Source organism: Esox lucius, chromosome 11, assembly GCF_011004845.1.
Source record: "Esox lucius isolate fEsoLuc1 chromosome 11, fEsoLuc1.pri, whole genome shotgun sequence".
NCBI lineage: Eukaryota > Metazoa > Chordata > Actinopteri > Esociformes > Esocidae > Esox > Esox lucius.
In genome coordinates, this window is record NC_047579.1 from 617497 (window position 1) to 640739 (window position 23243).

At 40.7% G+C, this 23243-nt stretch overlaps 1 protein-coding gene across 3 annotated transcripts; it reads right to left on the minus strand.

Moving 5' to 3' along the window:
- Positions 1–1697: 1697 nt before the first annotated feature.
- Positions 1698–20782, minus strand: pax10 (paired box 10). Of its 3 annotated transcripts, XM_010866911.5 has the most exons (9): positions 20346–20782; positions 17943–18087; positions 13845–14003; positions 13629–13711; positions 12603–12646; positions 8076–8232; positions 7917–7987; positions 6773–6917; positions 1698–2676 (listed from the first exon to the last, which is right to left on the minus strand). In XM_010866911.5, the coding sequence occupies exons 2-9, from the start codon at positions 18016–18018 to the stop codon at positions 2638–2640; spliced, it is 774 nt and encodes a 257-aa protein (XP_010865213.1). In that variant the 5' UTR covers positions 18019–18087; positions 20346–20782; the 3' UTR covers positions 1698–2637. The 3 variants fall into 3 exon arrangements, with proteins under 3 accessions (XP_010865213.1, XP_010865215.1, XP_010865216.1); XM_010866913.5 differs by lacking the exon at positions 12603–12646 and having other exon boundaries at positions 20346–20713; XM_010866914.5 differs by lacking the exon at positions 6773–6917 and having other exon boundaries at positions 2591–2676; positions 20346–20720.
- Between the last annotated feature and the right edge of the window lie 2461 nt (positions 20783–23243).

Sequence of the window (23243 nt, forward strand, 5' to 3'; positions counted from 1 at the left end):
CAGGAAGCCAACAAAAAACACAGAAAGAGACAGAGAGGGTGAGAGAGAGAGAAGGGTGTTGGTGGGGGTTAAAGAGAAATAATGAACAAAAGAAGGGTAAGATAAAACAAAAATATATCTGGTGATAAGTGGGATAGAAGGTGAGCCAAAGGTCACTGTAAAAAAAAATCCCCCTTAGAGGGACAACGTCTGTTGACTTGGGATCATAAACAACACATTTTAGCAGCCCTTCTTATCCGGAGGGGCCATACAACAAGTGCATACATTTTTATGCTACCCCCAAAATGGCAATCTAACATGCAAACCTGGCATTGTAACAAGCAAAGCTCTACCAACTGACCTAGACATGACACATAATGTAAGGGTAGAAGTTCTTTTGATAATGTTAATTGAACTCACCTTTTCAAATCCTTTCCCTTTACAACAAGACAATGCATATGGAAATGTCATAAGAAAACACTTGCAGTCACTTTGTCTGAAAGTGTATGTTCAAAGTTTAAAATGGTTTGAAGTGGGGTCAAGCTTAGCTGTAGACAAATGAAGAGAGTGATTGCAAAGGAGGGGGCAACAGGGAGAAATCCCAAGAAGAAGGAGAACGATAGAGAGAAGAGTGTATGAGAGGAGGAAGACAGAGTGAGACTAGAAAAACAGAATTAGAGAGAGGGATGGGAAAAGATGGAGCGATAGAGGGAGGGGTCAAGATTGAGTGATAGGCAGAATGAGGAACTTGTAAAACAAACAGATGTTTGATAAACTTTAATTACTCTCTGATATGAGGTAATGGGTAAGGCGTGCAAGAGGCTGAGACTGTCCGCAGGGAAAACAAGGGACGTGATTATTTGAACAGGGGGGGTCGAAGCCAAGTGTCTTACGTGCAGCATCCTCTAGGAATCTCCACACCTCGTTAACTCTGCTCCTAATTATACTCATCATTGCCACGGAAACCCAGAACAAAATGTTGTTAGCGTATAGGACCATATACGGGCAAAAAACCCACATCTGCTTGTGTTGACTGATTATTTGGATTACAAGATGGGTGTATGAGATACATATGTTGTTTGTATGCATGTGCATGCGCTTGCATGTGTGCACATTCACGGAAATAAGTTTGTCATTGTGCATGTGTGTGAGTAGGGGGGATAGGGAGATATGTTCAAGCTTGTGTATTCAAGCTTCTTCTTGTGGCCCTCAGAGAATTGGTTTGTCAGTCAGGACATTATTTGCAGTGGGTGTGGTGACGAGACTAACTAAAACAGGAAATCCACAGTCACATAGGCAGGAAATGCTACAGTGTTCAGCAACAGTGAGAAATAAACAAGAACTGTAGACTACCCAAGCTTCACCAGAAGTATCTGAGGGTTTGCTCACTAAGAATGATTAATACGTTACTGAAAATATCTACACTGAAATTATCTATAGTTTTCAGAATCCAGAAGTCTTTGAGTTGGTTTACTAGCAATGATCAATAGATTACTGAATATATGTAAACCTGAAATTATGCAAAGTATTGTCTTTACAGGGTTATTCACTAACAAGAATAAAGAAATTACTGAAGTCATTTGACATAAATTTTTTTAAGAAAGTTAGACAACTTATGATTACATCTATTATTTCTTTGTTTTTATGTGAAATCTATTTTCATTAAACAAAAATACATAAAATATCCTCATGTTTCTGCTAAATAAAAGGCATTGTTTGGTTTCACATTTAGATTTTTATTTTCGGGTCAAACATCTTCACAAAAAGAGAATACACAAAATGATTAGCAGGCTAAAGACACACATGCACAAAATGTAGCAACACACATGAAATGCCTGCTCGTATGCAAGCACCCACTCACCCACGCGCACACACACACACCCACGAGCGTGCACACACATATACACACACACACACACACACACACACACACATACAGTGCTAAATGTACAGTTGAGGGAAGACATTTTAAAAAGGTAAGGGCTTAAATTAAGTAGATGAAGAAAGAGGTAGGGAGATCAGAAATATGGCATCACAGTAACTTTATTCACTAGTATTGGTTTTTGATTGTCTTTAACTCTCCTAGGTCATTTGGTACACAAATCCTTCCTCGACCTTCAATTGTTATCCTTACTTCACTATGATTGTTGATTTAATTAAACATTTTCATAGTCTGTTCAAGATGAGCAAACATAAAAAGGGATCAGCGAGTGGGTGAACAAGTGAGCAACATAATTCTGCTGGGATCCATTTCCAGTTCCATCATTTGATTGCATTGTGCACTGAGGTCGAGTTTAATTGCAGTTGGTAGTCCCGTACCGAGACTTGATGATCATTGGCTTCTTCTTGCCCATACTAGATTGTCATTGGTAATTCTAAGGCCATCCAGGACTGTCATTGGATGTCATTGCTACTTTTATTGCAAGTAATTGTCCCTATTAGAATGGCTGATTATATTTGGTTTGGATTGCAACGGATTGGCTGTTTTGGTATCTAACTCAGCAAATCAGTTTCATGTCCTGAGAGTCACAATGAAAAGGTGGGTCTTTAGATGATGGCAGGTTTGATGGTATTCTGGTGTCACAGAGTTACTGGGTAGTCTAGTCCAGGATGTGCAATGACTCTGTTACTCTCACTGGAGTCTGGTCCAGTACTGACCTAAGTCCTGCTCGCTAGCCGACACACCTGTGAGATATCCTGGGGAATGAGACAAAGCGAGAAACAGAGACAATAAGAGACAGAGAATCAGTAAGAAAAAAAAAGAATGAGAGGGAGAATATAAGAAAATTTGACCAGTTCTCAATTGGTACAAACATATAAATTACTGTACAGTACTGCACAATTTATTTACTTTTTGAAAATGAACTCAACCAGACTCCTAAATGAGACAGTAAATGAACTTGGACAGAAAGCATAGAGGCAGTTGCACAACATTGAAAAACTAATTCAAATGTATATATCTATTAAAAGCTGGCTAGAATTACATAAATTTGTAATTGCACTTTAAAGGCAGTGAGTCTGGGGTCCACCTGTAAAATAAGGTTTTGCTCAATGGGACAAACATTTAATTAAAACCCTACATGCAGAGTTCTGGTATACTCTCCTACACATCCAGAGGAAATCTGCAAATAATGCATGCAGAACAGAATTTGGCCAGTATCCACTAAAATAAGTATTACATTTTGGAAACATCTTCAGTAGTGACCAACACTCATGTCGTTACCATTCCCTGCATTACCAAGAATTGATAAGAAGATAAATGTCCCTTCATCCGAATGGTGCTAGGGCTGAGTTCACAAACCTATTTCACAGTGAAACCTCAGGACTAGAACATCCAATCAATTACAGTCAAACCTACATTTCCTTTAGTATTGGGGAAGCAACCAGCAGTGCTCTCTGACCCTAAACCAACAGTACACCATGGCAAGCTGACCATAGTTACTGATGAAAACTGTAGAAAAACCTTGACAAAGTACAGGCTCAGTAAGCAATACTTTTTGGGAGAACGCAGACAGTGTATTGGCAGCACACTAAAAAATAAGGGACAGTTTCTGACAGAGCAATAACATTTTCTTAAGCCATAATTTTTGTTGTTTATTGTATGTTTGATTTAGTTTTTTCTTCACTGATTATTGTTGTACTGATTTTCCTGTTGTTAATTGATATTTTTACATAAATTATGTTCGATTTTAAATGAATTATTTCCAGAGTACGCTTTTGCAATATGTATATTGTTACATCATGACAAAGCAATTTTTTATTGTTTGTGGTGAATGAACGAGAGAAACAGAGAAAAGGAGAGATAGAGGAAGAGTGAGACAGTAAGAGCGAAAGAGTAACAGAGAGAAAAACAGAGAGAAATAGTAAGAAACGGAGAAAGACAAACAGAGAGGAAAAGAGAAAAAGAGAGATAGAAAAAGAGAGAGTAGCACTTAGCAATGTGGTACCTAAATTATTGTTTTTTTTATCCGACTTTAAGAAGGAATTGTGGTGCAGGTAAATCTGCACTTGTTTATTTCCTGGTACTGGCATTGAGGCACTATACTCGTTACCATTCAGGGACAGAACGACATAGACACCCTAGTCAGATGCTTTAACCGCTAGGCCACCTTGCTATTGCCATAGTCAAAGCATACTAAACTAAACCTAAAAAATAAACTAGAAAAAGGTGGCTTTTAGAGTAAAGGCAGTGATCTAAATAGCTCTGGTGGGGATGGCCAAGTGTACTGCCCTGTTACTACTATATATCTAATCTTCCTGGAGGGTTGCAGGCTTGGTGGTGAGTGTACTAGAGCTGCCTCTGTGTCTCTCACAGCACTTGGGCTGATTGGTACAGCAGTTGGTTCACTCCTTCACCCTCCCAAATGGGAGAAAGATTTTAGGCTACGTGTTGCCTCACTAGTCTCTCAGCAGCACCCACTCCAGATGTCCGTTTGTTGGTCCCTGAGAAGTCCCATACTCAGAGGGCCTAACCTGGCCTCCAATGGCCTGGCAGGTGTTTCTGGTACTTTGAAGCTATCTGTTCCTGGCTTTGAAGAACTCCTTTGCCGACTGGTTTGAGGACATCCCATCTGGCCTTGACGGTCAAACATCATCTCAGTTGGAGATACCAGGTTGTGGTGTGAGGTGTAAAGCAGTAGGCTGCTAGGAATTGGGAATCTCTGGTTTTCAATGTGCTGCATTTATCAAGGCTCTTTTCATTGTCTGGACACCTGTTCCTCCAAGCCATGTGTGGTGGGTGATATGGTGAAAGCCATTGGTTGTCAGAAAGGTCCTGAACTATGCATTTGTAAAGATGTCACAGTCAAAGTATTTTATTTATCAAATGCACCAAATAACATAGCATCATTCTGTACAATTACATTCTTGTGACATGGCATGCGACATCTACACAGATGGCTGCATTATCTGACACCAGAGTATGGGTCAGACCATGAGTACTGAACACTTCCTTGAGATACTAAATTGTTGTTACTGGGTTTGCACTGCTGACTGGGAAAACAGCAAGCTATTAACTGTGAGCATCCACAGCCAACTTAAACATTTCCCCACGGAAAGGCCCTGCATAGTCAATGTGAATGTGAGTCCAGACCAGAACAACGGCTGATGGGAGCTTGTGCTGGAGCATTTCTTACCTGCTGGCAAGTAACATATGAATGTACCCTGCCTTTCTGCTGCTTTGTCCAAATCTGGCCATCATCTATGCTCTTGCTGTTGTTTTCTTTCATCATAGAACTGAAAGGGAGTTCTAGTAAAGTCTATTCCTTTTAGTGGTACCCCTACACAAAGACCCCAAAGACAGAGTCTGTTTCTTCTGCAACTCCTCTGTAGGATAGTGTAACAGTAGGTGTTTCAGTAAGCACAACAATTCCAAGGGACTTTTGGGACCTTTGGTCATGAGTGTCAACTGGCTGAGACCATCAGTGTTGGCAATGGAAGAGCCTTGTCTATACATCAACTTCTATTGGTACTGCAGTAACATCTTTGCAGTTGTCCAATCTTATCTCATCTGTAAGTGAGATAAAAACACCCCCTATCCCATAAGGGGAGGCATCATCTGATAATCAGCGGACACGCTAGGTTGAAATTTACAAGTAGTAGCCAGGACAGGTAGTAGTTTAACATCTCATGTAGCTCACTCTCATTCTTGGGTTTTAGGGCCTCTCGCTTTCTTGTCCACAGGTTGTAGCCTACTGACCATGACTTTGTGGCCCATGTACTCCACTTCTGGAGGCAAGAAAAAACAGTATGATTTCTTGAAAAGAAACCCTGCGCTCTCCAGTTTTACCAGCACTGATTTCTTAAGATTCCTTAGGTGATCTTCCTCAGTATCCCAATGGATAACTTTGTCAGCAGCTCTTCTATCCTTGACAGTGGGTATCGCTCCAACATGCAGGCAGTATATGGGCAGCTAGCATGTAACCTTCCATTTCCATTTATATCAGGTTTCATAACCGAGACAATGTGAGCAGTTGACTCAGAGTAAGTTACTGATTTGTGTATTCCAGTGGTCTGTAGCTTGACCAGTTCTGCCTCAACCTTTAGTTTTTTGTGAAAACGGTGAGCTTTACAGAAGTGTGGTAGAAAAGATGGGTCGAGGTGCAGTATTTTCACAGTTTGTAGTTGAAGATGTTTTTTGTCAACTCACTGTCTGAGAATTTCATGATTGCTTTGAACATCCCTCGCCATTCCAACTGTAACACTGTCATCCAACTCTTTTCCCAACAAATTTGGGACCCTGACCTAGGACCACCAACCACCAACCATCAACAGCTTCAGTCATGCCATTTGATCTTTGTGCTAGTTAATGACTTCAGCGCTATAGATGAGGGCTGTAGTGTGAAATGAGATGCACGGCTAGTATAGCCTCATAAATGTCTAACCTAGCCTCATATAATAACACTGTAGCTAGATGACTGTGATTTCCACACTATAGACGAGGGCTGTAATTTAAACTGAGATGCACAGCTAACCTAGCATCATATATGGCTACTCTATTCTCATATAATGTAGCAAGCTGACTTTGACTTCAAGCTTCACCATGTAATTTCTAAAGTCTGCTAGTCAAAATGTACTATAACCGTGACTGCTTAGATGTATTATTTTGGGTTCTTGAGAATTTTTCTTTGTCCTCATCAAATATTGTTTTTGTGACCGAAGAGCAAACTTTGTCTAGAGGGAAATACGCACTGCTTTATTTCCTGGTTACAGCATTACAGCTCTGATTGGTCGCATGAGCTCCCAAAACTAACACTTTACAAACACACACAAATACACAACTGCAAAAACTCACCTGTGTTGGAGCTTGCAGAGTGAGGGGGAGGCAGGTGAGGAGAGGGATAAGATGGGGAGTCAAACTTTCGGGGCAAGGGGGGAGGAGCAGAGGGGGAGGGAGGTAGCATGCAAGGGTAAGAAGGTGTGGACTGAGGGGGCAACGACTGTAGAGGAGGACAGACAGACAGCAGCAAAGAGAGACAGACAACAAGGAGGAGAGAGAGAGAGACGACCAGTAGAAGAGAGACAGACAACAGAGAGAAGAGAGAGAAACAGGGATGAGAGCGAAACAACAGGGAGAAGTGTAACAGACAGAAGTTAGAAGAGAGACAGACAACAGGGAGGAGAGACAGACAACGGGGAACAGAGAGACAGTCAGCAGGGAGAAGTGGGACAGACAAAAGTTAGGGAGGGAGACAGAGAACAGGGAGACAGAGAAAGACAGACAACAGAGAGGAGAGAGAGACAGACAACAGAGAGGAGAGAAAAAGACAAACAACAGGGAGGAGAGACAGACAGCAGGGAGAAGAGAGAGACAGACAGACAACAGGGAGGAGAGACAGACAACAGGGAGCAGAGAGACAGACAACAGGGAGGAGAGAGTGACAGAAAACAGGGAGAAGAGAGACAGACAACATGGAGGAGAAAGAGGGATAGATGACAGGAAGGGGGACAGACAAAGAACAGGGAGGATAGAGAAACAACAGGGAGAAGAGAGACAACAAGGAGGATAGAGAGAGACATAAAATAGTAAGGAAAGAGTGTGAAGGGATGGGCAAGAAACAACAGAGAGAAAAGAGACAGACAAGAGGTAAGAGAGAGAGACACAGACAACAAGGCAGAGAGAGTGACAGAAAACAGGGAGGATACAGAGACAGACAACAGGGAGGAGAGTGAGGACAGGGAGGAGAGACAGACAATAGGGGGGAGATACAAACAACAGGGAGAAGAGAGAGACAGACAACAGAAAGGAGGAAGAGAGACAGGCAAAAGGGAGTAGAGAGAGTGAGAGCAAGGACAGAAAAAAGAGAAGATTGTTAACCAGTGAAAAGGCTGATGAGAAAACAAAGATTCAGTGGAAGTTTTAGTTAAAAATGAAGGGCTGATGACAATGGTCACATGATATATCATAGTACTCTTGACAAAATAAAATCTATTCTTACCTGCATATTGGAGAAAACTGAGAGAGAACCGTAGCCTGAGAGAGTGTTATCACTGCGACTGTGCATCGATGCTGGTAAAAGAAAAGTTTTAAAATAGCATTATACAGACTTGCACAAAGTGTCAATAAGATGTCAATAAGATGGGAATGGTTTCCACACCTGAGCTGTTTCCATGATGTGGGTGATAGACACCTGTGTTGAAAGAGGTGCTGAGGGGAGCATGTGCCTGAGAACATGAAGTTCCGCCCCCTGACCTCTTTTGATTGCGCAACTTTTCTTCCCTCCTCCACTTTGCTCGTCGATTGGAAAACCACACCTGCCAATCAACCAATCAATCAATCAACTCCTGTGTGGCTCAGTTGGCCCAGTATGAAAATATGTAAACTTGCTACAGTGAGTAGCTTTGGGTAAAGGTGTCAATTGAATAACTATGTTAATGTAAATACCCAAACAATAACACAATTTGTCTTGGAATAAAACAAAATATGAAAACTTGGTGATCCTAAGAGACAGCTCCTGTATCTACAAATTGCCTCCCTAAGACTACGTCATAGTTCCAGAGAATAGAGGCATCTTACTTATCAGAGACAAACATAAGGGAATATATCAAGAGTATTCAATAATAAGAATCAGTTCAACCCGACTTGAGTTGAAAAATGTCTATAACACACTTCTTTGTATTCACTGCCTTTTTTGTGAATTATAGTTACCCCCCATGACTCTATTTGTGTGACAGAGACATGGTTATTGAGTTTGTTCATCATTAACTCTGTGGCCTTCATTTGATCTCCTATCATAAAACTTCAACTCTTAATAAATTACTTATCCCTTAAGGGCTTATTCTGATGATTCGCTTAACCCTTATACAGTAGCCAGAAACTCAAGTTCTAGGATCTTTAAAAAAAAATATCTACCAGAAAAACCTGGGAACTATACCAGAATTGTGCTATTGATGGAATTTGTATTCACCGACAACGTATATGTAGAGCTCTGGAAAAAATTAAGGGACCACTCCTAATTTTGCTTAAATCAGCATCTCTACATGTATGGCAGCCATTTGATTCCAGTGTCTGTTAAATTCCAAGACAGGCACACCACATTTTACATAATGAGGTACTGATTAGGTGATTACCTGAACCAAATCTAATTTAACGAGGAAAATTATAAAACCACTGCTGTGGTCATCACTATCCTCTTGCAATAGGACCAGCTGGATGGCAAAAACAGTGCAAGTAGCACCTCAAAGGTAATTTGAATTAAAAAAAAATAATTCAGCATGACAAAATAGTTTAAAAGAAAAGCTTTGAGTGAGGAAAAGATGGGTTCAACTCTGGCTTTACTGGCAGAGGGATAATGTTAACGTCAGGTTGCTTCTATCCTGAAAATGTAAAAGAGAGCAGTTCATAAGAACAGGGTCCAGCAACTGACATTGGGGACAACCAAGCAACAGACTGGCAGAGGGCGAAAACGATTGTCCACTGACCGAGATGATGTCAACTCATTCAAATATCACTCAACAACCGTAGGATGACATCAAGTGACCTATAAAAAGAATGGCAAACAGCAGCGCGAGTGAAATGCACGGCGAGGACGGTTCGAGCACACTCCTAGAGGCAGGGCTTAGAAAAAAGCCCTTCATCAATGAGAAGCAAAAAAGTGCCAGGCTGAAGTTTGCAAAAGACCATGAGGATTGGACCACAGAGGAATGGAGTAAGGTCATCTTCACAAATTTTCAGCTTTGCCCAACACCTGGTCGTCTCATGGTTAGACGGAGACCTGGAGAGGACTACAGAGGCCTACAAGCCAGTGTCTCGCACCCACTGTAAAATTTGGTGGAGGATCGGTGATGATCGGGATGCTTCAGCAAGACTGGAATTGGGTAGATTTGTCTGTGTGAAGGACGCATGAATCAAGCCAAGTACAAGGTTATCCTGGAAAAACACCTGCATCCTTTTTCTCTGACAATGTTCCCCAACTCTGAAAATTGGTTTTTCCAGTAGGACAATGCTCCATGCCACACAGCCAGGTCAATCAAGGTGTGGATGGAGGACCACCAGATCAAGACCCTATCATGGCCAGCCTAATCTCCAGACCGGAACCCCATTGAAAACCTGTGGAATTTGATCAAGAGGAAGATGGATGGTCACAAGCCATCATACAAAGCCGAGCAACTTACATTTTTGTGCCAGGAGTGGCATTGCCGGCAGTAAGTCAGACTTGTTCCCAGTGCATGTTGGACTCCGGCAGGGCTGCCCTTTGTCACCGGTTCTGTTCGTAATTTTTATGGACAGAATTTCTAGGCGCAGCCAGGGGCCGGAGGGTGTCAGGTTTGGGGACCACACAATTTCGTCTCTGCTCTTTGCAGATGATGTTGTCGTGTTGGCCCCTTCTAACCAGGACCTTCAGCATGCACTGGGACGGTTTGCAGCCGAGTGTGAAGCGGTGGGGATGAAAATCAGTACCTCCAAATCTGAGGCCATGGTCCTCAGTCGGAAAAGGGTGGCTTGCCCACTTCAGGTTGGTGGAGAGTGCCTGCCTCAAGTGGAGGAGTTTAAGTATCTAGGGGTCTTGTTCACGAGTGAGGGAAGGATGGAACGGGAGATTGACAGACGGATCGGTACAGCTTCTGCAGTAATGCAGTCGATGTATCGGTCTGTCGTGGTGAAGAAAGAGCTGAGCCGCAAGGCGAAGCTCTCGATTTACCAGTCAATCTACGTTCCTACTCTCACCTATGGTCATGAGCTTTGGGTCATGACCGAAAGGACAAGATCCCGGATACAGGCGGCCGAAATGAGCTTTCTCCGCAGGGTGGCCGGGCGATCCCTTAGAGATAGGGTGAGAAGCTCGGTCACCCGGGAGGAGCTCAGAGTAGAGCCGCTGCTCCTCCACATCGAGAGGGGTCAGCTGAGGTGGCTTGGGCATCTTTTTCGGATGCCTCCGGAACGCCTTCCTGGGAAGGTGTTCCGGTCCCGTCCCACCGGGAAGAGACCCCGGGGAAGACCTAGGACACGCTGGAGGGACTATGTCTCCCGGCTGGCCTGGGAACGCCTCGGTGTCCCCCCGGAAGAGCTAGAGGAAGTGTCTGGGGAGAGGGAAGTCTGGGCATCCCTGCTTAGACTGCTGCCCCCGCGACCCGGCCCCGGATAAGCGGGAGAAGATGGATGGATGGAGTGGCATAAAGTCAGCCAACATCAATGTTAAAGACTGGTGGAGAGCTTGCCAAGCTGTGTTAAAAATCTGGGTTATTCCACCAAATATTGATTTCTGAACTCTTCCTAAGTTAAACCATTTGTATTTTGTCGTTGAAAAATTATTATGAATTGGTTTTCTTTGCATTATTTGATGTCTGAATTATTTTTTTGGTTATTATTACCAGTTGTTATTTTCTACAAGTGAATACTTTAAATGACAGTATTTGTATTTGGAATTTGGGAGTAATGTTGTCAGTAATTCATAGAATAAAACAAAACAGTTCATTTTACTCAAACACATACCTTTGAATAGTAAAACCAGAGAAACTGATAATTTTGCAATGACCTCTTAATTTTTTCCAGAGCTTAATTTGACTGCCAGGGTCAGTAACAGACAGAGGAGAGTATTTAAGCTATTTTAATAAAAGAAAAACTCCCTAGTAAGGTCCAAACATAGGAAGAAACCTGGAGAGGAATCAGACTCCAGAGGGGTGGTCAGTTCTCTTCTGGCTGTGCTGGGTGAAGATTATAACTTCTAACACCTCGTGAGCTGCCTTAATTACTTGGAGACTGGAGATGACTCATCTGACTAAAGAAGCCTTAAGGAATACTTTTATTTTAAGCCATACACATAGATGGAAAAGGCTTACCACTTGGGACTGGTGTTCTAGTCTAAGACCGTTTTTGGATACAGGCCTGGCGCATCATATATCAATCTTGCGTACATTTCTAACTAAATTCTGGCATATGTGGACATCCTACGACTTGCGTGCGCTAAACATTATTGGGATATATCAGACTGGTGTACGCTACACATACGCATGCTTCTGTTCATAAATTAGACCCATACTACACTTACGCGTAGAGCTTACGGTGTCCACCCAATGAATGCCTACACTTACCCATATAAGACAGCCAATTGGCTATGTAATTTCAGTGGATACACAAAGCAAGGTAGAGACCGGTCAGAGAAAACTTACAGGACAATACTTTTCCCATAATGTGAAATTCACATAATATTTCGAAAAGTATCAAGTGGCTCGAAAAGCAGTCAAATATTCCGCATAGCAAGATGTGGCTGCTGTTGCAAATAAAATAAAGTGGTCAGAGATCAATTAAGGTGGACGCGAGAAAGCGATTTGCAGCACTCCTAACCTGTGTGCAAACTATAGGAAAAGGGCAAACTGTTACAGAAATGTCTCTCATTGACTAGCTGGCATCATTGGAGGGATCAGAGTGGAAAAGTCCTAGATGGGGACACTGACATGTCACTGTGGCAGGAATGCAGTAAGCCATTAGGCTAATCATAACATTTCAACTTCATATTCAAGAAACACATCAATACAGACATAAAATCAAAGTGAATTGGTCAAGGCCATTTCAAGTCATGTGGGTCTAGGACTTAAGCGTCATTTTTGCTATGGAACAAGTAGCCTGTCTACAGTGACATTCCAGAGTGGGGTTGCGGTCCGTAAGGTTTCGAGTGAAGACTTACCAGGTTGTGGCGGTACAGCCAAGGCGTTCTTGCAAACGCAAGATCTGTTAAAAGAAACAGTAGCCTAGAGAATGTGGCTATATAACATTTCATATGTTTTATTGAAGATCAATGACTCTTGGGAAGACCTTGTGTTAAAATTGTTCCATTTAAGTGAAATGCATTTTTCGTTTAGTGCTGCCTAGCTAAAGCCTGTAGGCTAACTTTTTTTTTAGAAGGCCCATAGGCGGTTTTATTCGATTTGTGGTGAATAAGCATACCTATTTTATGTTTTATTCACTTTCATTCTGTTAGAATTTGAAATAAAAGTAATTTCTGAAATATATTGTCAATTTTGTCAAATTAAATTGTAAACCTATATGTGTGATAACGTTGTAGCTCATTCAAAAACACAAAGAACCTCTACGTCGTAAAAGTGAGCATCATTAAATAAATTTCGCATATTGTGGTGTATTGTAAAATATGCAATGTCGAATGTGTTACTGTACGCACATGCACATTGGGCAATTCTTTGTCTTGTTTTCAACCTGTATGGATATGCACTTGAAAGGGCTAAGTTTTACAATCTATTAGTCCTAACAGTTTTTGGATCAACTATAGGCTGTAGGATTTTGACGCTTGCTACATCCGTAGATTATAGGCCTACAATGTGTCAGAAAACAGTTTGCTCATTCCTGTAGGCTATTCATGTTTCTATTCATAAGATTTTCCCCATGGGTTTCAGTAGCTCATTCCTCTACCAGCTTTTACAAAATAGCATTTCTCCAATTCAACCGCTAGGCTGTGCATACACATGAGTTGATATATGCATAGGGATATGCACACTTTCCCGTCAAGTTCAACATTGATAAATTCCAACTGGTGCACTCAAGGTTTACGCACATGTGCGTACGCACGATTGATACATGAGGCCCCTGGGTTCTACTTTAGTAGCTATCATAATCCAATCTGGACCCTAGGGGGCAGTAAAGCATCTGGATAGAGAGACGGGGGACAATCAAATAGACAAAGGGTTTATCGTTTCACCTGAATGCGAGCCTCTGGAAGGTCAATTTTAGCCGCCAGTCTCTCTCTGGCAAAGACGTCTGGGTAATGTGTCCGTTCAAACTCTGTGAGGTGGAGAAAAATGGGTCAACAACGGTTAAAATAAAATAAAAACACACACAATGAGTATTTTCATGTTTATTTACTATAAGTGAATTTAAAGCTCTACAGGCTGGAAGCCTAGGGCCGAGCTTAGACCTTTCTCCAGTGCGTCAATCTGCTCCTGAGTGAAACTGGTTCGATTTCTCTGGAGCTTTCTCTTCAGCTGGAGGTGGTGCTGGGCATCGTCTACCTCGTCTCTCTCTCGTTGAACTCCTTCACCTCCCGCAATCCGCACATCATCCACCACACAGCCATCTAATGGAAGGGGTGAGAGATATTGTGAAAGATGACTGCTGGTGTAACGTGTGCACCAGCAGTCACACCAGCAGTCAGACGTCACGTTTAGTTCACTTTACTGGGATCAGGATTAACTGCTGCATGTGTAATTCGTTGATTTTGTGAATGACACACATTTTTGGTCATATATCTTTGGTGTTTCTATCTGAGTGACACACATTTATGCATTCTCCATATAACATAGTAAACACACCTTTCTTCAGACATAGTTAAATAAGGACATATTGACCTTATATTAAGAATTACACTTAGTTTAAAAATTACTGTTATAATATGAAAAATATTGAACAGAATCATATATTGTAAAAATTACAAATATTATTTAGCCAAATGCTATCTGTACAAAAATACACTGATCATCCATAACATTATGACCACTGATAGGTGGAGAGAATAACACTGATAATCTCATTATCATGGCACTTGTAAGTGGGTGTGATATATATTAGGCAGCAAGGGACCATTCTGTCCCCAAAGTTGATGTGTTAGAAGTCGGACATATGGGCAAGCGTAGGGATCTGAGCGAATTTGACAAGGGCCAGATTGTGACGGCTAGACGACTGGGTCAGCATCTCCAAAACTGCAGCCCTTGTAGGGTGTTCCCCAACTGCAGTGGTCAGTATCTATCAAAAGTGGGACAAGGAAGGAAAATCGGTGAACCGGGTCATTGGCGGCCAAGGCTCATTGATGCACGTGGGGAGCAAAGGCTGGCCGGTGTCGCCCGATCCAACAGATGAGCTACTGCAGCTCAATTGCTGAAAAGGTTGTACTGATAGAAAGGTGTGAGAACACACATTGCAATGCAGTTTGTTGCGTATGGGGCTGCGTAGCCGCAGACCAGTCTGGGTTCCCATGCTTGACCCCTGTACCTGCCGAAAGCACCTACAATGGGCACGTGAGCATCAGAACTGGACCATGGAGCAATGGAAGAAGGTGGCCAGGTCTGATGTATCACGTTTTCTTTTACATCACGTGGATGGCCGGGTGCATGTGCATCACTTTCCTGGAAAACACATGGCACCAGGATGCATTATGGGAAGAAGGCAAGCCGGTGGAGGCAGAGTGATGCTTTGGGCAATGTTCTGCTGGGAAACCTTGGGCCCTGCCATTCATGTGGATGTTATTTTGACACATACCACCTACCTGAGCATTGTTTCCCTTTCATAGCAATGGTTTTCCCTGATGGCATTGCCCTCTTTCAGCAGTATAAATCCCTAAGTGGTCGGTGGGGTTTTCGGCCGGATTTCACTACTTGGACATTTTGGGTCCTAGATTCATTTCTGTAACAGATACAACCTATTATGATGTATGCTGGTAATCACAACCCCCTTGGCTACAATAAAAACACATAAAAACAGACTTCTGGGTTACCATTTTAAAAACTCATCTATTGGAAAGGCAAAAAAATATTATTTCGGTAAACATTTCTGCCATTCAGCATATTATTATTTTTTGAAAGCATAATAAAGTTTTGTGTTAATGGTATTCCCTCATATTTTCATGCCTTTACTATCAAATTACACTGTATTGGGTTGAAAATAATGAAGAAATAAAATAATAGAAGGTAAAAAATATAGGCACCCCCAAAAAATAGAAATAAAACACAATAAAATGAGAAATAATTAATTTATATCACTTCTTTTGGAGTGTAATGACGCACCCCACTTCTTTTGGGGTGTAAGCACTAGATCGCTAGTTACGTTTGGAGTTATATAATTTATAAACTCAGAAAAATGACCAACTTCTTCCCAAAAACTCAAGAACACCCCATACTATGTTGACTAAATAGTTTTTTATATCATATTTATAATACAAATGGTTCAAAACATCATATATAGTGATGTACACCCTTGTAATCCCTATTCTTGTCTACACATTAGCCTTTCTAAGATGCCAGTCAATGTCGTTGCCTGGTGAAAAGTTCCCATAGCAATCCAAACTATACACAGACAACCCAAATTATACATGGAACACTTCAAGAAAGTGGCTACAAATAATTGGCGATTCTATTTTTATAAATATTTATGCAAATGAGCACTGTCCGCGGATCCGCGGATGTCGACCTGGAAAGGATAATGTGCCCTGCCACAAAGCAAAATGGTTCAGGAATGGTTTGAAGAAAACAACAACGAGTACAAGGTGTTGACTTGGCCGCCAAATTCTTCAGATTTCAATCCAATCAAGCATCTGGGGGATGTGCTGGACATTATAGGACTTAAAGGATCTGCTGCTAACATGTTGGTGCCAGATACCACAGCACAACTTCAGAGGTCTAGTGGAGTCCATGCCAAGACGGTCAGGGCTGTATTTGACGGCAAAAGAGGGACCTACACAATATTAGGCAGGTGGCTGATCTGTGTTACTTGAAATCATTCCAACTTGAATTGCAGTTCCACTATTGTAGTGTTGCCATATGGAAACATTTGATACATTTCCTAAGAACAAATTCAAACAATGTGATTTATTGTTAAATATTACTTCTTAAATATTCCAAGATTACATTTTACATTTATTTCATGTATGTTGTACAGGACATTTCTGTGTAGTTAACTACACCAAAGTCCTAGAAAGGGAATGACACTCCCTTTCTTGTATAGTGTTATTATTGATAGTTTGTGTAATCTTCTTCTTTATATATTATATTACTGTTACTTTTTAACTTTTAACTGCATTGTTGGGACTAGGAAAATCAAGCATTTCATTGCCATACCTTGTTATTGCAAATGACAAATAAATCTTTTCAACTTTTAAACTTTGAACTTTGACAAAGAGTGGATACATATCACGTGACAGTTTTTGTGAAAATGATTTGTTGATATAGGGCAGCAATATTCAGGTAATGGCAAAAATACACAATTTCATGTTTGTATTCAGTCTAAGGCAATAGTTAAAATATTAGAAATGAATGTATTCAGTTAATTGATTACACACCTATTTAAAAATTTAAATTAATTCTCAACTTAATAATTGAAAAACAAATTATTGCGGCTTTTTTTATCGATTAATTCTAAATTGAACACGATATATACTGTATATTTCAACAGACCATGGATTTAAAACCTACTGTACTGTCTTCTACTGTACTGTACCATACTCTACTTTACTCGACTATATTTGATTTTATTGCATCCTACTCTATTGCATTCTGCTGTTGTGAACACTACACTAGTGTTACTCATAGGTAACACTATTTCAAGTTGAGTATTTTTTTTGACTGGAAAGCACAATACCTGTTGTTTAAAGTAAAAATTTTAAATCCAACAACTTAGGTAAAAATAACATAAGTAATAAATGTAATTGTTCAATTAATAATTATTGTTATTCAATCAATCAACAAATTTCCAATTCATAGCAAAAATATTATATTGGGTTATATTTTCCATAACAAAGATTATGGAAAATCAGGTTAATCAAGTTTTTATTCTGTAATAAGGGTAATAAAATTGTTAACTATTTTCCATGGTGCTCCTTTGTTTCTTTTCTCAGTGATGCGGTGGTGACAAATTTAGTGGGTTGGTAAATTATTCAAGGACAATATTTAAAACACTCTATACCAACAGGAACTAGTACATATATCTACTTGACGTTGGTGGAAGTTAAGTAAAAATATATAGAATACACAGCATGTGTGAGCTAAGAGTATTTGACCACTGGATTTACACAATTTCTGTAGAACTACTCATGTATTTACAGAGTGTGTGCGTATGTGACTGTGTGTCCGTACTTTTGTCTGTATGTGATGATAGCTGCTGGCGAACAGTGTTTCTGCTCAGTCATGTGGAAGAGTCTTCAGCTCAGCCCAAGCTGACTATACAAGGCACACACAATGCATCCCCCCCAGTGTCCATTGCCTCTTTGCTCACACTGCCCCCCTCCGCCAGCCCTGCTGCCACCTACCTGCACCGTGCTGTGTTGGCTGATGGTACCAGTTGTTGGGCCCTGTCCAGCTGGAAGTGTTCTGGAGATTCAGCATCTTGAGATTCTAACTTCTGACACCTCTGACCCCTGACCTCTGTCGTTCCGATTAGAACCCGGATCAGAACTATGGGAAGACAGAGGCAAGGGGACGATCAAGAGGAAGGAGAGGAGAGAAAAACAGAAGACACATAAGTGATCATGGTAATGCATTTGGGGAGAGAGAGACTGACCAAGAGACAGACACACAGACAGATGCAGACAGGCCGACAGACAGCCCAACAGAAAGAAAGTCAGAAAAAACGTGAAGACCCAAAAAGTCAGACAGAAAGAAAAAACAAAAAGACTGACTGTCAGAAAGACACAGAAAGGCAGAAAGACACATAAAGACAGAAAAACACAGAAAGACAGACAGAAAGACACAGAAAGGCCGACAGAAAGTCAGACAGAAAGATAGAGAAAGACAGAAAGGCTGACATAAAGATAGAGAAAGACAGAAAGGCTGACATAAAGACACAGTAAGTCGGACAGACATAAAGGCATAGTAAGACAGACAGACAAACAGAAAGACACAGTAAGTCAGACAGACAGGTTCACGCACACACACAGGCCTTGGTGCGTCCGCCTCCCACGGCAACACACAAGGAGTTCATTACAAACACACTGAGTAATTAGGAGCTACGTCCCCTCCATCCTGACACTGGCTATACACACACGCATGAGAGGAGAGACCCACACTGTCAGCTACCATTAACCACACAGGCGGCACACAACCTCAAAAAGACACTAATGGTACACAAGCCAGGGCTGACGACCTCACAGCATCATGGGCTTTAACAATAATCCGGTCAAACAGAAGAAGAGTGGAGATATTTACATGTGGGTAGACAACACCATATTAACAATACAGGAATTACCCACATTTATATTTTAGTAAGTTAGCCCACCGCGCTGCAGCCTATGTTGGTTCAGCAAGCCAATCCGCAGCCTCCGGTGCTCATTTAACGCTGGAGCTGGGTTGGATTCTGGCCTACTGCTAACTCAGCACACTGTCAGTAAACCAAGAAAAACATACAGGAGGACTTGGGGTTGAGTGCCTTGCACAAGGACAAAACAACTAATTGTTTGGGGATACTAACCAGCAACATTTGAGGCGCTGGCCCAACACTGTAACCACTAGCCCATCTGCTAGAAATGTCCAAACCAGGGAAGCTGGGATTTACCCTAAACCTAAATACACTTCAGTGTGAGAAGATACAATATAGTGAAACCAGTATAGGGAGAATTGGAGCATGAATCCTCACTGTAGCTTCATGTCTTTATTTTCATGTTTTCACTGAGTCTACATTACAGCCTTTCATTTGCCTGTAATATCATTTATTTTGTGTTTATGAAATAACACAATATATTAGATATTAAATAAATAAATGATATACCTTAAAGTATCTCTAATTACAAAAACTGACAATAAACCATAGGGTGTCACAAAATCATGCAAGAATGTGTATAGTGTTTACAGTAATTACAGTAATAAGCAGCAAAACAACTGGACACATTATTGTGATTCTCTGAGAATGGGCCAAAATAAAACTTTACACCTAACTCTTAATAATGTTACAGGTTGATCAATAATTAATTCATATTAGTGCATTGACGGACAACCACAGGACATTGAACAACATTATAACCAGCACAGAGCCATACATTTAAATGATTTAGCAGGAACTCTTATACAAAGCAGGCTTTCGCAAACCTCTCCTCGTACCCACCCAGCGTGTTCACCTGTTTGTTTTAAGCTTAATTCACATTCAAGTAATTAAATAAGCTGGGCCTATAGGGTTAACACAAAAAAAAAAATGCTTGGGTAGCCTGGGAAAAAAGGACCTTGCTCAAGGGATTCCAACCGCAGACCTTTCACTTACTAACCTACCACTTTAACCACTAGACTTTGCTTACATCTCCGCAGTAAAAGAGACACAGACTGATTTCTTAAATCACAATACAAACACAGATACAGTGGATATAGACTACATTACAGAAGATGAGAAATCCTGAATTGTGAAACAGAGAGTGAATTAGTCCTCTGACCATATATCCCTGCATCTTGAAAGTGGGGTGTCTTTCTACCTGTTTGCCTCACAGTGTCTTCTCTGTATCTCCAGAGTCAAAGGTCAAGTTTACCAGTTTTCTGGGGTTCCGTGTGGTCCCCTCCTTTCCTAGTCTAGTGGGTTCTTTGGTTTGTTCTTGTGTGTCTATCGTGAATCATTTCAGTTCATGTTTTGATTTCAGATTTTTCCTCTCCTCTTAGACAAGCTCTGTCTCTCTCTTTCTGGAATTCACCAGCATCAGTGCTGATTCAGACAAGTTTAGTGAAAGGACACTCACCTAATCAGGCGCAGAGGATTCACCAAACTTGCTTTTCTTTAGACTCTCTGCCGCTTCCAAGGTATCTCTCGTTCTCCTCTTCCTCTCCTTTGCTATCCCCTCATCCTTCTCCCTTGACCTCGCTTTTGTTGACTGTGTGCGCAGTGAGAAAGAGAGAGCAGGGAGGCGAGCCGGTGAAGAGATGGAGAGAGTTAGACAGAGCGAAAGAGAGGAGGAGAGGGAGGGGGAGTGGGTCGCAGAGAGAAACGCTTCTGCAGGCACTCTGGCCCTCGCAGCGATAGATAGAGAGAGAAAGAGAGAGAGAAAGAGAGAAGAGAGGGATGACATACAGAGTCAGTGTCAGTGTCAGGCTTGGACTTAATGCCAGGAAAGGGGTGATGAAGTGAGAGGGAGAGAGGTGAGGAGGGAGGGAGAAAGGGTTGGCAAAGGTATGGAAGAATGAAAGAGACTCAACGGGAAGGGTGAATATCAACGATGTTGATTTTAACAAGGCCTTGTAAAACTATTTGAAAGATGGCTGATAAAAAAAGGTTTTCATTGTGTATTCAAATATCAAATTATATACAAACGGTCTATGAACAACTAAGAACCTAGTTACAACAGTCATAAAACCATTTCTAAGAACATCTTAAACACGCACTCTGTATTGTTTCTATACCCACCAGTTTTGAAAGTAGTACTCATGAGTAAAACTGACTCCTATTGTTTTGTATAATATATTATCAATTTGTGTACTATGTACAATTTTACTTGAATTAAATATATATAATTATGATATTATTAAATAAAATTATGAACACACAAAAACTATATATGTCATAGTGTGTGCAATGAATTTTAATTGAAATTGCATCTAACAAACAGTTGCTCATCTAAAACAACTTACTATTGTTTAATATTGGCGTATTGATTTTGCGAGAATTATGACATTTCCAGGTGAGAAACATGTGACATTAACTATATGTTAATCTATAAAAAAGGTTTGTTGTAATATCCTTTAATTTAAAACTGTGGGGGAACCCAAATACCCTCATTATGGAATAATGTCAAAAGGTATTTCACAGAAGTATTTCTACTTGTTACTCAGAAAAACATATGATCAACCTACCTGCTCCGAATTATACCCAAAAGGTTCTTCAAATGGTTCTTTGAGAAACCACAGAAAGGGTTCTTGGAAGAACTTACAGTTTCAATGTGAAAAACCCCTCTAAGAAAAAGTTATATTTGTTGCGTGTAAGATTGAGAAATGCATATTTAAAATCTTTAAATGTTTTTGGTCTTGTATTGTTCCCAGGTTTGAACTATAGAGAGAATAAGGAGAAAATGAACAATCACATTCAGAGTTATGACTGTGCCCAGGGAAACTTTAAACCGTTAAACAATTAAACCATTAAACCATTTATATAGATTTTTTTTTTGTACACACAGACACACAGAGAACAACAACTTGGTTGGTCACCGTTCTTGTGGACTAACGTGAGACCCCTCCCCACATACAGACCCTCTACACACACTACACGGGTGTCACTATATGTTTGGTGTGTTTTCTCTCTGACTGCACTTTGTCACTCTCGTGACATCACATTTGCATATTTTATTGGATTAGCCCAGAGAACCAGAGAATCCTTGACACGCCAAAAAGGAAAAGTGGGAATTAGTTTGAGCAAACAAATGAGCCTTTTAGCAAAATGCATCCATCAAACAATAGAATACTGTAGACTGAGGAGTACTAAACCCCTGTTATCAATCCTTTCTTTTCTGTGGACACACAACGTAATTGGTACTGTAGATCTTTTATGAAACAACAGTAGTCCTGGTGATTGAACAAATCAACATTTCACAGGGTTTAGACCTTTAGAATTTTTAAATTGCAGGGTACTGTTGGTCTGTAGACTTGCCAACCTTTTTTCCAGCTCTAATCTGATAGCAAATGTGGATTATCAACCTGTACTCTTCTTCAGTGTCTGACAAGTTAGAGGGCTGACAATGTTTCAGTCATTAGATATATTTTGATTAATATTATATATCTATATATTATAATAATATATGTTTTTGATTCATATTATATACATGGTGTACCTGGTGTACCTGATATTTTTACAGGCAGACTGGCTTGATTTTTTTCTAAGGGAGAAGGTTGTGGTGAATTCCACTCCAATTCAGGAAGTGCTAGTATTTTCTTTAGATGTGAATGTGTCTTATGTCTTCAGTTGGAATTTCCAAAAGATTTGAATGTATTAAATTGAAATAGAATGGATCCAAAACTTCTAGACCAATTACCTAGAAAAAAAACAAGAAGGACTTTGAGAACTACTTCTATGACATCAATGTTGAGAACAATGGCTTCCAGAACTAATTCTGGAACACGAAAAAGAATGAAATCAACAACTCTATGTTATTATTTTAAAGACACAACTCCTTTTGAGAATAAATACTTGAAGAACATTTAAAACACAAAATAATCGAAAGAGGAAGAGTGTGTTATTATTGCAAAGAAATAAATACTTCTAGAACAATTATTTCTACATGTACTTCTAGAACATAGACAATCCCGTTATAAAGACATATTTACTTCTGGAACACCTACTACTAGAACATAAAGAAGAATGGAAAGACTAAGAGCGTGTTATTGTCATTTTAAATACTAAATATGAAACAAGAGGACTTGAGCATGACTACATGGTTAGCAGAAGAAAGGGGACAGGGAGGGCACACGGAAGAGCGAACGAGAGAAGGAAAAAGAGACAAGAGAAGGGGGAGGTGGAGGAGAAGGAGGGTGCCAACATGTTTTATTTCCGGTTGACAAGACTGTACTTTCTTGCTTGCTCCCTCCCTTCTTCCTTCTATCCCACCTCACCTTCTCTATCTCTGTCACTCTCTCTCTCTCTCTCTGACTGT